General features: G+C 41.4%; 1 protein-coding gene across 5 annotated transcripts in view; it reads right to left on the bottom strand.

Moving 5' to 3' along the window:
* TRMT11 (tRNA methyltransferase 11 homolog) overlaps positions 1 to 15121 on the bottom strand; it is a 114708-nt gene that overhangs the window by 71932 nt on the left and 27655 nt on the right. Inside the window, exon 14 of one of the 5 annotated variants that reach the window (XM_017828665.1) lies at positions 14249 to 14252. The exons of 3 other annotated variants lie outside the window; for them this stretch is intronic. In XM_017828665.1, coding sequence (XP_017684154.1) covers position 14252 — 1 coding nt within the window. In that variant the 3' untranslated portion in view covers positions 14249 to 14251. Of the gene's footprint in view, positions 1 to 12272; positions 12641 to 14248; positions 14253 to 15121 lie in introns of those variants that run through there. One more of the 5 variants, XM_017828625.1, reaches the window with a different exon arrangement.

The raw sequence follows: 15121 nt of genomic DNA, 5'->3' as shown, positions 1-15121 counted from the left end.
TTTTAAAATTTAAGATAAAAGTGCACTAAGTAATTTTCAATGCAGCATCACTCCCAGTCTCAGATTCAGTAGATTTCTGTCTCTAGGTTGCCAGTGAAACTTTCTTTCTGTAGGCGAGTAATTTTCATTAGTTCCTTATTTAACTCTTTAAGACAGGCTTCCCTACTAGATAACCACCGCAATTTGAAACCACAGGAAAGCAAACTGCAAACCTCTTTGCCCAGAATGACTGCAAACATGCTAGCAAACATGCACTCAATAAACAAAACAACCTTTATGTTAATGAGGATGGATGCCAATAGCCATCATGTTTTCTGCTATGTGAATATCCTAGACTGAAAGGATTGAGATAAGTAGGACTCAAACAGTGCTGGTGATGTAGACATTTGACTTAACAGTTAATGGAATGTGCTTCAGAACAACCTACTGGAACTGGTATGAGTAAAAAGAATAAAAAACCAGATTATTTTTCTGACCATACAAGACCATCTCCCACCTCTCAACAGTACCCCAGACTACCCCCTGTTACAGTTAAGGTTATGTGGGATATTATTAGTGGCAAAACTCTGCCGAATAAACAGGACCCACTTAGCAATCAGCTGGACAAAACAATAGCAAATAGACCACAGAAACAATAATCTCGTGCTGGCAGAGATGGACACTGGATGATCTAATTGACCTTCTGCATTTGAACCTTGTCATCTATCACTGGCTATGGGCTGCAGAAGAATGAAAAATGTGTAAGATGAAAACAGGTTTAACAATGGAAAAAGAAAACACAAATGCAAATGCAGAGTGAATACGATTGCTCAAGATGCAAATTATAACCAGACCCAGAGACAGATTAAGAAATGATGAGTATACTCAGAGTGCCAGGCTCCAAATAGTAGGTTACTGTAATGCCTCCTTTTTAACCCCACTCAGACACTGAGCCAGCAGTAAACTTCATTTGCAGGATTTGGCTCTCCCCATGTTCAGGACATAGGTAGAAATACACATTCAAAGCTCCAGTTTTACTTCTAGGTCTACAGCACTTTAGAGGCAACAACCTAGACTTCAATTTTCAATAGGAAGAGTCACAGAAAGTAGCTCATTTCATCCGAGGCAGCCGAAGGCTGGATAAAACCTGTGTATGGCATAACTAACAGATCCCCTCTGAATACAGCTCTATAAACCCTGATTTCCCAGAGTTTATACTAGAAGCTATGTGAATGCTAGTGCTGCCATTAGCTGAAAAAGCACCTTGGATTTCTACTATAAGCACTTTGAAAATCTTTGATGCGTAGACCAAGTTAATCTGTGTTTCTTCCTTCTCTGCAGCCAGTTCCATTAGGCTAGACAGGGCCTGAGGACAACAGCATGCTAAGTGCTTCTCAACAATCTCACTCCTTCAAGATTCTCCATCTCTTTTCCCAGGCCCATCTCAGGCACATCATCTCCTCAGGCAAAATTCAGAAAAAGAGACTGTTCTCCTGCTCTAGAATTGTTTCTCCTCCCTTTCTTTGGGAAACAATGGACTTGCTCCCCAATTCCTGGTAAAGAAGCAACTCTAATGCATCCCCACTTTGTGATGAAGCTCAAATGCAGAAACTTTATAAAGGAGACAAAAGCAGTAAAAGTACTCATGAGAAGCCACAGCTCTGCTCTCTTTCATCTCTGCTACTCGGCTCAAGGTCCACAGAGCACCAGAGTTTCTACAATATCAGGACGTGGCTGGTAAAATGATAACACCTTGCTTCAAACAAACCCACAGCTTCCAAGCAGGTTTGCTGACAAGCATCACCACCTGCTAGAGAAAACAGTGGGAGCCAGTCCCTCAGCCATCAGTTTTTAAGGGTTGGCAGGACCTACTGGAAGGTATAAAGACATTTTTATTATCAACACGTCTAATCAAATCGTTCGATTACAAGATTAACCTAGGATTTTGCAAAGTGATTAGCTTGATTGCCAAAGATTTTCTTACTTATTACTGACCCTTTTTTTCCAACAAAGAGAGGGATTCAGAAAGGTTCATAGATTTTATAAGACTACACCATTTTTCAATTAAGAAAGGTTGAGAATTACTATCCTTTTCCAAACTATTCAAAGACATTACAAATCCCGCTGCTCTCTGCCATATGATTTTCAAAGCAAGATTAAGAAGGGAAAAATATAACCTTAAAACATACAGCTCAACCTCTCCTAAGATCTTTGCCGCAATAGAAATGGAGCTGAATGTATATGAGTGACCGTCTGTTTTGAGGTTTTACAATTTCTTCTCTTACAAGTAGAATTAATAATAAGTTTAGGTTCATTTTATTCTTCAGACTCTTGCTGTCCTCTGACTCTAACAAAATGTCCCCTAATCTCAGAATTACCCCAACAGCTCTAATAAGCTGTTACAGGTCTCTGTTGAACAATTTCTTTGCAAATCAGATTAGCATAGAATAATTTCCTTGGCCAAGAAAACCAAGAACTCAGCCAAGAAAAGAAAGAAAAAAACCCCAAACCTTTCCCCTAAATTTTCATGCAAACACACAACTGTAATAATATTTGAGCATATTTTATCATCAAAATCAACTACTTCATTCTTAAACAACTTTCAATATCTAGCCAGCCATCCAACTAAACTGCTGGTCTGTCCAAACAATTAGTCATATTTTAAACCAAAGATAACAAGCAAGATCATGGTTTCCATAATAAATAAATTGATCATTTTAGTAGAAACCATACTTTGTATCTGTTTCTCCAATGTATATATGTTATTGTATGTATTTCGAGGTAGTTAATACTCAGATTACAACTACTGGAGAACAGAAAAGAAACTGAGGCTGGCATAGATCCTACCTCATCCCAAGTTTCTGCTTCTGGGGCAGGAGTCAGGAAAATGAAAGGTCTCAGTAAACTTCAGTCTGTCATAAGTAATGAGTAGGAAAGAGGAAGGGTAACCCACAAAGAAATCAAAACAAGATGAGAGATTGAGATTTCAAACTCCCTTCCAATTTATATAAACAGAGGCTATTTCCTCTGGGTTTAAATCTCTACCCCACCTTACTGATGTGTTGTACATTACAAGTAGAGGTCCTAAGCATTTACTTGACTGAATAACCACAGTATGTTGCCAGAAGAACAGTGATCACCAGGAGAACTCAGGTCACCATTGATCAGCCCAAGAAACTGGCTGCTCTACCACCTGCTAAGGGGTGAGCGGTTTTACTGGCATGAAGCAGACATGTCTGGAGACAAGGACATGGCACATTTTGGTCCTTCCAGGCCCTGCATCTCAGGGCACAACGTCCTGCTTTGCCAGAAGATGTATCCACAACATAAAATAAAGCAGACGGCCTCCCGCTGCAGTGGGGAGAAGGCAAGAATGTGTGTCTGTCATGGCCTGAGGCACCCAGGCACAGAATCCCTTCCCCTCTACCTGCCCATCTGGGCACGTGCTCAGAGGAGGCTCGACACTGGCTGCTGGTACATCACCTCACAGCTGGCTGCAGCAGGACTCTCTGCTCACAAGGACTGGCTGAAACAAAAACTTGGGACATTCAGAACAAAATCCCAGGCTTTGGAGTGGGGTTTTTTTGGATAGGTTTTGTTGTGGGTTTGTTGGGGTTTTTCTTCAGGCAGATATTTATGTTGCAGAGAGCACCTGAACTAACTGAAATCTAAGTAACGATGTGGGGAAGGGAGAGGGGTAGGAACAGGGAAAGGAGTGGAAAACATTGGTCATCAGTAATTCTGTACTTATAATAATTTCTAAAACTGGCTAAGCACCTAAGCATGTGCAAGACTGCATAGGCTGAAGTCTTCCTTGGATCACCTCCAAGATATTAATGCAGGTACACTTAAAATTAATGAGATTACATATTTTGTGAGATCCCATCATTTCTAGTTCAAGGTAAGAAGAGTAATTTTGGAGGGGTGAGTTGCCCTTTCTTATCCAAAGAACTCATGCCAATGTAAAATTACTAAGTGGGAGAAGAATTAAAGCATGTCACTGGAAACTGGACAGTTTAAGTCTCTGGAGATATACATCTGACTTTATAGCTTATTCTTTGATATCTTTGTTTTAAAGACTGAAAGAGTACAAGCAATTGAATACCAATTAAACAATTACAGTGTCTGCAGGGCATTTTTTCCATTACCGTTTCAATAACCTAAATGAGGTATTTTAGTTATTTCTGCAGAATCCAGATTTACAAAAACACACACACAAACACGCACGCCTGTGAATGCTGAAACCCCTGGTTTATAAAATCACATATTGCGATCAGTTCTGAGGACAACACAGCAGATTAGTTGGACACTTTTCAAACTGCTCTATCTTACTTTCCAGATGCTCCAAATCTACAAAGAAAAAGGTAACTGGTACCGAAAGACTCTTTGAGTAGCAGGCTTACAGACTGGCAAATCTTAAATCAAGAAGCTGTTAGGTCTCCTTTTCTCAGCCCAGACTATAAAGAGGATGTAATATTTCAAGGTAGAAAATTGTCAGGGAAGATATTTGCCTCTGCTTTTATAAATAAAGTATGTTTGGCAGCTATAGGGAAATGGACATTGGGTACTTTTCCATCTCTAGAGTCTATTATTCTAATTTCATTTAGGAATAGCACTGCAGTATCCATCTGTAGCAGTGAAGGCTAGAAAGGCAGAGTTAAGCACAGGCAAAAAATCACAGGCTGCTGGAACAGGCAACACGATCAGTTGTCCATATCTGGTAGCCAGTAATCTGATAGTCCAGTCTCTTACCTTTAAGACTGAAAATATCCATCATCATAGAATAGGAATTAATTTCTAGAAGAACAAACATAAAACTTTGAAAATAATCTTCTAGGCATGTGCTGGAGGTACCTCACCACCCTGTCCTCTGTCTTTGTGCTGATGTGTTGCATCCTGTGAAGAAGGTTAAGACAGATTCTCTGAAATGTTGTGATGTTTTTCTCTTCACCTTGTCACAGCTCTGCTGAGTGATGGAGGAGAATCTGAATGGTCTGTTCTCTCTGGAGTGAGAGAATAGTGTCAACACTGCTCTAGATTTCAGATCTGGCAAAACGTGCCTGAAGGTGACATGGAAGAACAGTAAGTTTTAATGACATCTCCATTCTCATGACTTTCGTGAAGGTCTGGTATTAATAAAATAAAGCTTTCTGAAAAATTAAATGTTATTCTTGTGTGTTTCATACTGAGTATCTCAGCCCAATGCTGAGTTAAATAAGGCAGACACTTGCTTTAGATGTGGAGTAATAAGCCCCAATTACTAGTTTTAATGAAATTCTATGAGTGTGCTTTAGTCCCAACACCATCAGTGCTCACAAACTAGCAATGCTCCATACATAATTAGGCTTTCTTGACATTAGCAAACACAAATATTCATTTTTTACTTTGAAAATCCTAACACAGATGGGTCTTTTGTGGAAAAAAAATCTTTCAGACAAGCTTTGAAGATAACTGCTACAATAAAGGATTTTCTCCGTTTCCTAGGTCTTGATCTGTTTGCCATAGTTCAGTATAAAATAAAGAGTACCTTTCTTACAACTGACAAAGTCAAAGTGAATGAAACCAATTGTGCAGATTGCAACCTTTGAAGTATTACTTGAAGATCATACTAATTGCCCAGAAAAATTTAACAGCAATTGATGAACTCACTTGCATTGCTGCTCATGGTATCAAGCAGTTTTGTTTAAGAGAACATGCAATATATCGTGGACAATTACTTTATATTTCAGCATGAATTTCCCCACTAATTTTAAAACCATTCTTTCTTTCATGTATTTTTAGTACACTGCTGTGGATCATTGGTTCTTTCCAGTCAGAAAGCAAATGAATGTAAATGGTGCCCAAAGCACTAAAATATTAAATGCTACAACAGAACCCTCCAAAATACTAGTTTCACAGGTAGATCCAGATTGAGATTTACAGGTCCAAAACATTTTGCTTCCCTGATCTCCTGGCACAGAAAAAAATCCCAGTGGACATACATGTGGGCTGCTTGTGATCAGCCCTAGAAGAAAAGATGGTGGAGTGGTTTGGGAGCTAGCCTGAGATTTGGGAGATGTTCATTTTCCTGCTACACTATGATGTCATGTATGATCTTGGGTACGTCACATTTCTAGAACTAGAATATCTATTTCATAAGGATCTTCTGAGGACAAATGCATTCAAGAATGTAAGACACTCAAATCATAGAATCATAGAATGATAAAATGTTTTGGGATGGAAGGGACCTTAAAGATCATCTCGTTCCAACCCCCTGAACACTTCCAGGGATGAGGCACCCACAGCTTCTCTGGGCAAGCTGTTCCTGTGCCTCATCAACTTTGCAGGGAAGAATTTCTTCCTAGTATCTAATCTAAACCTACCTGTTTTCAGTTTAAAATTGTTACCCCTTGTCCTATCACTGCACTCCCTGATAAAGAGTCCTTCCTCATCTTTACTGTAGGTCACCTTTAGGTGGGAGGCTGCTGTAAGGTCTCTCTCGAGCCTTCTCTTCTTCCAGGCTGAACAACCCCAACTCTCTGTCTGTCATCATAGGAGAGGTGCTGCAGCCCTCTGATCATCTTCATGGCCTTCTCTGAGCCTGGTTGAGCAGACCAATGTCTTTCTTATCTTGAGGGCCCCAGAGCTGATGGTTTACATAAATACATAAAGTAACTACGTAAGCTATGGGTTTAGAAGCTCCTAGGATAAGAAGTCCTAGGTTCCCCTACAATTTGTAGAAAGAATGGCCACAGCACCGTATAGAAGGAGTTTTAACCCTCCTTTCCCAAAGGCAGATGTTCCACACAGGAAGATGTTCCCAGCCTCAGAGATGAATGTGTATTTGCATTTCACACACAGAAACCACCTTCCGCTTCAGGCAGGATATAAAATCTGGGTTACCCAATGCAGTCACAGCTGCTCTGTCACTCTGGTACTGCTTCATCATCTCAGCATATAGGGTACAAACGTCCCCACGTGGCATCTCATTCCAAACACCTCTCAAAACTCTGTGTGCTGCTGTTTTCTTGCTAAGTGTTGCTACACAACACTGCTGCTTCCCCATATTATTCAGGGTGGAATTAACTAGTCACTGATTTCACACCTTGAGTCTTGTTTACGTCCTGCTACTCAGACCTTATCTGCACAGACAAGGACTGTCTCACAAAACCAAAGAGAGAAAAAACCCACCATGCCAGCACATCCTCACACAAGCTAGCCAGGCATGCTCTCTGAAATGCCTGTTGCAGCATCCAAATGAAAGGAGTGCTAACACACTCAGAGTGTTGAATGTCCCACGGTCTTTCAAGAGGAAAGGACTGACTTCTCAGTAAAAATCAGTAGCCACTGAGATATAAAATCCAAATAGGCCAAAGACCAAATCAGAAACATACTGCATTTCAAAATGACCAGTTTCACACAGTTGGAAACTATTATGAGCCAAATCAGCTTGGAGAGAGAATTTTTGAAAGGAAAACAGAAGTAATAACTGGGAAGTACTAAAAAAGAGAGCACTAAATACACAAAAGATCCACAATCACACACAAAAAAAAGGAAATTTCTGCTGCTGTGACACACACTACTACTCTACATCTTAAAACCCTCCAGAATTTGAAGAGAGGCTGCAAGTGCTGCAGGGCTGCAAATCTCTTTATGCCCCTCCAAGGTGCTAAATCCCACAAACCATAAGCCCAATTGTACTTCTGGGTTAACTTTGGCAAACCCTGTCCCTGGATTACAAGAAGTAAAGCCATGATATAGCTGTTCAGTTAAAGGAAAAATGTAATAAAGCATTAAGTCTCAAGTGAATAAATAACCCTCAAAGACAATCCTTCTCACTTTATCTTTTCTTTTCTCAAAGGCATGGTCAATCTGTGTTGAGAAAGGCAGCTAATGACTTTTCTTCTTCAATTTTCCAAAAATTTACATTTAACAAAGCCCACAGTAACACAAAAACTGCTTTCCTTCTGCCAGGAGGTTCCTGGGCAATTCAGCATGGAGCTGTACAGCCTCCACAGTCAGCCTGAGGTCTAGGAGTGATGTGACCAAGACCACAATTTCATGACCACTGTGAGCTGATCCAACAACTCACCTCTGAAGAAAGAAATTCACTCTCTTGGGGTAATCTTTTTGATCAAAATAAACAGTTTTCTGCTTTCTTAATATGTTAAACTGGCACATGAAAGGCTCCAGTAAGAATCAGAGTCAGTGTAAGAGTGGGCAACTCTGCCGAGCAGAGGGTGAGAAAAGCCAGGACCAGGGAATAGGGAAAAGGCACAAATCCACTCCCCTTTCAGCAGCACTGCACTGTCACATTAGCTTCCATGCTTGTGAAACCGCAGACTGAGGACCTGCTGTGGAGCAATAACTCTTCTGCAGAACCTTTCATGAAATGTAATCCAGTACTCCCAAGGAGGATTCATATCTCACCCATCAGCTCCCCAAAAGCATCACACGTATACAGTAACAATCTAGTGAAAGGGGAAATAAAATTAGCTGTGCAAATATTTAGATAACCCGCAAAAAAAGAAGTAGGCAGCAGCTTACAGAAATCACAAGTCAGAAACCTGATAAGATGGCCAAAAGGACAAAAGGAAATAAATTCTGTGACTGCCAAAAGACAGCAAGAGAGATTTTGATCTTCATTGTTTGCTCTCCTGTGTGTTTGTTGAATTATTGTTTTTTCTTGTATATCAAAACCTAATTGTTTCATTTTTGGATGGACAAAGTAGATGAAAATGAAGATGCAAAACTATTTCATAAATATTCTTATCCAGCTTAGTAGAAGCAGGAGCTGATATGTGTATATGAAATGACGATGAATTAACTGGCCTCACTGGAAACAAAGAAGTACTGTAAAAAACCAGACATTACCAACTAGAGTAACTCATAAATGAGGAAGTCTGAGTTGTACACATCCAAGAGCTCCAGAACAGCAGACTGACAAGTGCCCTGGACTTGGTCCTCTCCACTAGAGGACTAGAAGGAGACTAACATAACTGCTTTAGATACGGCACTGACACGAAACATTAGGTGCCGCCTTGAGACTATATTCACCCCTACCTCAAGGCATCCTGAGAAGGAAAGATGATCTTGGTCACTGTGCATTTCCCCTGCTCCTTTGAAGCAGCTGAAGGCAAGTTAAGGCAGCCTCTCAAGCATCTGCTCATACTTACTGAGTAGCAACGGGGCAAAACAGCAGCTAAGAGGGACAAGGAGCACATTCTATAAAAACCAAGCCCTCGGACCACTGGAAATGAGTGGGAAGGGTAAGTCTCCCACAGGCTCCCACAGGCTGCACATCTTTCCATGCCAGCAGGCACAGTGTGGAGACAGGAGATGCTGCTGTGCCTACACCATCCCCCTATAATGCTTCAGCAGTGGCCACCTCCTTCACAGTCTTCACATTTGCCAGAAACTGCAAGTAGGCAAAGTTGCTGTTATTCATAATTATTAATAGACTATGCCATAAATATAACTGGTAGTATTCATGTGCCTTCTCTGTGCAAGAGGTGCTCCAGCCAGGTCAGTAAGGCACTTAGAACACCTGCAGTGAGCAGCTCCTGCCACCCCCTCTGGCAAGTGCCGGCATCTAAGCCAGCTGTGCTCACAAGTAGATTTCAGATGCCTTTGTGAGCTGCAGCCTCACACCTGGAGGGGCTGCACTGGTGAAGAGGACACCCTCTGGCAAGGCCACAGGAAGAGGCTGTCAGTGTCCCACGGCTCTGCTTGTGTTTGGAGCACTGCCTTTCCTCAGACTCAGCATGGTCATGAAGAGAGGAACACACTGAGCAAGGGCTTAATAAGCTCACAAGTTCCAGAAGACTCTCCTGGCGAGAGGGAGGAGGAGCAGGAACATGGGCCAGTTGCCAGAGATCGATCTGTCCAATTTAAAGAAATTAATTTAATTGTTTGTGGCAGTAGGAGAGCTTGCAGCTGCTGGCTCCAGGAAGCCTGGACAGTAAGACAACACGGCGCCAACACTGCTAGAATTAAGCAAGTGAGGTGAACACCCAGCAGCCAGGACTCAGGAAGCTTGGTGGCTTCATGTCCCTGCAACGACAGACTTGCACACCCAGCATTGCCATTCTGAACTGCTACATCCCAAGGCAGCAACTCTCTCTAAAATCCACACTGGCTGTTAACATTCAGAGTAGCTGGTATGAGACAGTGCTTAAGAAACCCACCACTCTGCAAGCAAAACCTTGTCCTGCAAAATCCAGGGGTCTGTCCAGCAAAGAGGAGCCCCAGCAGGCTACTGGGGTGGTGGGACCCTGTGTCCTAGACCAGGGAGGGGAAAAGCGGGGAAAACGTTAACAACTGTGTAATTACAAAATGATGTTTGCTTATTTTCTTTTTTTTTTGTTTTTTTGCCTCAGAAGATAAGAACAGTTGGAGAAGTATATGCCATGGGGCCTCAGCAAATCTACTGCCAGGATTTGCTGTTTAAAGCTTTCATCCATCCAGTTTTAATCCAAATTAGTAGGAGCTTCAGAAAGGGATCCTGGTAAAGTCACAGCTGGAAAGACTTTCATCATTAATTCTTCCAGGCTTATAAAAACACAATTTGAAAAAAAATAGGAAGGGGGTGGGATGTAACAGCTCTTGGCACAAACTTGTTTTAGTTTGCTTTTTGAGTAAAAACAAAAACCAAAATAAAATCTATATTTAATTAAGAAATAATCTGTATCTTTTGTCTTCGAGATCTTTACATAAGGCTGAAAATGCTATTCTATGAGATTTATAAAATTAATTTCTTTGCTTCATAAGGAGGCAAGGTGGCTGGGGGTGAGAGGGGAGGGCCCACTCCCCCAGCCCCAGTGGCACGAGGCCCGTGCATTTTTTTGGCAGGTCATTCCCTGTAGCAAACAGCAGCAGTTTAACAAGTTCAGCCTGCAGCCTGTCAGGTCACTCCGGGGAACACCAGAACGAGGAGGCAGAACAACTGCAGGTGGTGCTTGGGTGCTTGTATTCACCCAGGATGCACCAGCACATTAACACTGCTCATAGCAGCCCCTTTCCTTATGTAATTTCATTCCCTTTTTCCAGGGACTACTGCGTTAAGGAATGAGGTTTGAGCAAAGGCATACAAGTACTCTCTGTCACACAGGGATTTTGAAGAGAGAGTAGGAACTTTCCAAAACCCTCCTAAATTGCTACAGGTCTGCTTATTAATGAGACACAAGGTTCTCTTTAAGACAGGAGTCTATGTCATATGGTGCTCCTCATGATTCTGTTTATCCTAGTCTCTGCCACAACTGTTATTGCAATAAACCCACTGCACCTGCCTAGCACCCCTAATCTCAGGATCTCATAGCTTTAAGTAAACAGCCTCAAAACAAAGCTGAAGGGCAGAACAGGTTATAAAGGCATGAACTGTGACCACAGAGGCATCATTCCACCCACCACATACATTCACACAAAGGACAGGACCACAGCTCAGTGGAGAAGACTGCCTGCGTGTAAGGAGCTATCCTTCCAACTTAAAAGATCCAACTACTCACACGATTTTCTCCACATAGCTATGTTTCATCTCTAGCCAAAAATCACAGTATTTTAGGAACCTTCCCTATTAGGTGCTAAGAACTTTCATAACTAAATTTTTCCTGTACTGAAATTATCTACTTGCATTTCTCCTAGTGATACATCAATAGAAAAATAGATAGAACAAGCATGAGTCTTGCCTCTAAAATACAAGTGTTCAGTGGAAATCTTTCACATCAGTCGCAGGATAAAGCAAAGACACTCTGGGCTGTCCAGTCATGGCACAGAACATTCATTCTTACTCATCAGTCAGAGACATCACATCTTTTGGGACAGACTCCAGAGAAGGAACTATGGTGATTAACTATGACTATTTTACCAATGGCATCTTCTTATGGAGATGAGATTGCTTAGTTAGCAGTTATATATATAAGATTAGAATTAACTACTTGTCCCATCACATATAGTAACATGACCTGCTATTTTGCACTTTATTAGTGAAAAAATTATTAGAACAAATCCATGAAGAAAAAGTTTTAGATTAAAATTTTATACTTCAAGTGGCATTTTAATTGGAAGAAAAAGAACCTAATAATTGTTTTGGAGAGAATTACAACAGTAATAATACTATGCTGTTTTTACACATTTAGATTTTTTTTTATTTTCACCATTTTTATGTAAAGTAAATTTGGATTAGAATTTCAGATGATCACTGCCAATCATCACCTCTTTACAGCACCCAAAAACTGAATGTTAAAAAATTACCTTCTGGGGAATTTTAAATGAAGCAAAATATCCTGTTCCTACTCAGTGGTACTCAAAGTACTCCTTGTTAGACCTGATACACATGGCCAGAGCCTCCTGTGCCTTGGTCTGCCGTAGGTTGGCAGCAGCCTCTCCTGGGCACCTCACTGAGGGTACAGTGAGCTACTATCCTAACAGTGGCAGCAAAGACACCAAGATCTCCCTCCTATCAATGGATTTTATCTTTCAGCTGCCCACCTCACTTTATGCAACCTGCAAGAGCTGTATAAGATCTTACTTGGCAAACCTGTCTCAAGGTCCAATACCCTTAGTGTAGCCAGATGGAATGTCCATTCTCCAGGACCTTGCGTCTGATGAGGTGTTTCAGCTAACAGAGAGCTGACGTCTTGTTTGAGTGGTGTCCTGCACACCCACAGGCCCAGGAAAGCTGTAGCTGATAAAAGCAGTACAAAATACAATGTACAAAATAACAGCATCCATGATAGAAAACTACAAAGAAAACAGTTGTGAGGATACATACACGAACAGAGATTTTTACAGTCCAAGAAGCCAATAAGAGAACATCACAGAAATATATTTAAAAGGGTAGCATGGAAGCAGGTAAGATGTACTTTGCTGTTTTAAATTAAATGATCATCAAAATCAATTATATGAAAGAATAAAGTTAAAGAAACATATTTTTTTTCCAAATAGCAAACACGAAAGAAAGGGAGAGAGTCTCTTCATTCTCCTGGGTACCCACAACTCTGTTTGTTTTAGGAGCAGGGAAGAAATCTTCAGACTGAAAAGACAGCCTTGTTTAACTCTGGACCTCAGTTTAAACTGCAAACCAAGCTAAACAGCAAAGAACGAACACATTAAATTTTTCTTCTCTGCTTTTACAAAGGGGTGGAAAGGAGAGTCAGAAAAAAGGAACATTGTGGTGATTGGAGCTGAGCTACCAGCTGGACCTCCTGTCAGGTAACCCCAAAGCTGCTTATTGTCCAACAGGAAAACCTGTAACCACTGCATATCACCCACTTCACTCTTGCCTGCTCCAACTGGACATTTTTTTTGTCTCTGGAAAACCTGTGACCAGAGGACAGTGACAGTGTCACCATCTCTGTGACACCCTTCTCTGGCTGGTGACCTTGAAGCTGTGGAATTGTCCTGGCGACAGTGGAAATAACCATTAAGAAGAAATCTTAAAAAGCAGTGATAGAAGGAAAGCAAATACTGAGAATTATTAAGGTGTTTTTCCCTATAATATTTTTACATTCAACCAGTATCAAAACAGCCAGAGAGAAAGCCCGTACTTTATCTTCTAAGCCACATTTTTCAGTAATTTTGGACAGGTGAGCTTGACTGAGAACTCATAAAAATTTGCCTTCTGCCAACTGTGGTGGGCATGGATACCTATGTCCTTCTTTTAAGTCCCAGCTCTGAGCTACAATGTTACTCTAAGGAAACAAGAAGAGATACTGAACAGTTAAGTACTTCCACTACAGCCTTCCAGCCCTGTTGAACAGGCAGAGAGGAATAAAGGGTCCACCAAAACCAACCTTCAAGAGTTCCTGTTGAAGAGTCCATATCCAGTGAGGCAACACTGCTTCTCTACTGGAGGAGACTCAGAGTTAGATGTTATTCCATTAACAGACACCAGTTTCTTAGGCTGGTTTACAGGGAGAATTGCACTCTTCTCGAGTTGTTCACCAAGCTGATACATCTACTCCTTTCATTGGTGATAAGGAGAAACTACCAAGTCTGAGTTTCTGTGAGTTTGTCTCGTACCTTGGGTAGAAGTGGAAAGTTCAGCCAAGACCTTTATGTTCCATCTAAAAAAAGCTCTTTGTATGCTTTTACTTGTGTCTCTTTGTTTTAAAGAGAAGACCAAGAAGCAGCAGGGCCAGCACTGGTTGTCACAGCAGGAACAAAAAACATTGCTGAGAGCTTTTGTCTCCAGGCCTTGTTTCCGTGTGGGTTCTCTGATGTTTAATGAGAGCTGAACTTGTATTACAGCCTTTTCCTTGGAAGAGATTAACTAGGTCTTTTTTTTTTCAACACTTCTGCCTATTTCAACAAAATATGTAGCTTCCTGTTATCTGGTAAGACATCATCAAACCTTGACCTTCTGTTACACTTGGTCATATTGGTACTAATTAAAGTATTAGAGAGAGATAGCAGGTAGGACACACAACGACTGCAGAGAAAATCTATTTCCACTATTTTTCCAATTCCTCTTCCCGTAGATATGTAGGAGGCTTGTAGCCAGGAACACCAACATCAGGTAAAGGGATACTGTGAAAAGAGGGGGCTCTCTCCCTTTGTTGCCTCAACAAATCGCTCCCTACAGGAAGAGACAGCCTCTGACCATATGACCTCACAGCTGTTTTCAGCTCCTCCCTCCATCCAATTTGCTGCAGCACAACAAAGCATTCCAAAAATAACATTTATCTTTAAAAACTGGAAAATGGCATAAACCACCCCAAAGAAGAGAATGACAACGGCATGAGTTCAGCGCGGGATTGTGAACTGATGCTCCCCGCCAGGGACAGGAAACTGGAACTACTCAGAAAGAGACTGAATGGAACCAGATTGAACGAAAGTGCCAGAAACCGCGGCCATGGATGGCCAAGTCCTGCTGAAAGGATAACTCACCCGCCTGTCAGTCCTTTGACAGAGCAAGGGCAAGGACTGTGTCACGGCTCTACAGCTATACATGCCTGTGCTTTGCAAGGCTGCACGTACAATGGGCTGGAGCGTGCACATTAAACAAGGAGAAATTTAAACATGAGGAATATTTCCAAATCATAGCTTTAAAGTTGCGGATCAGCAGAGCTTGAACATCTGATTTCAATTCTAAACGATTTTTGATTAGTGGGTGTTGATGCAGTACCCCAAATACACTTGCAGTTTCTGTTCAAAATGGTATTCT

This window comes from Lepidothrix coronata, unplaced genomic scaffold, assembly GCF_001604755.1.
Source record: "Lepidothrix coronata isolate B3197 unplaced genomic scaffold, Lepidothrix_coronata-1.0 Scaffold5, whole genome shotgun sequence".
Classification (NCBI taxonomy): Eukaryota; Metazoa; Chordata; class Aves; order Passeriformes; family Pipridae; genus Lepidothrix; species Lepidothrix coronata.
This window is presented reverse-complemented; position numbering and strand designations above follow the sequence as displayed.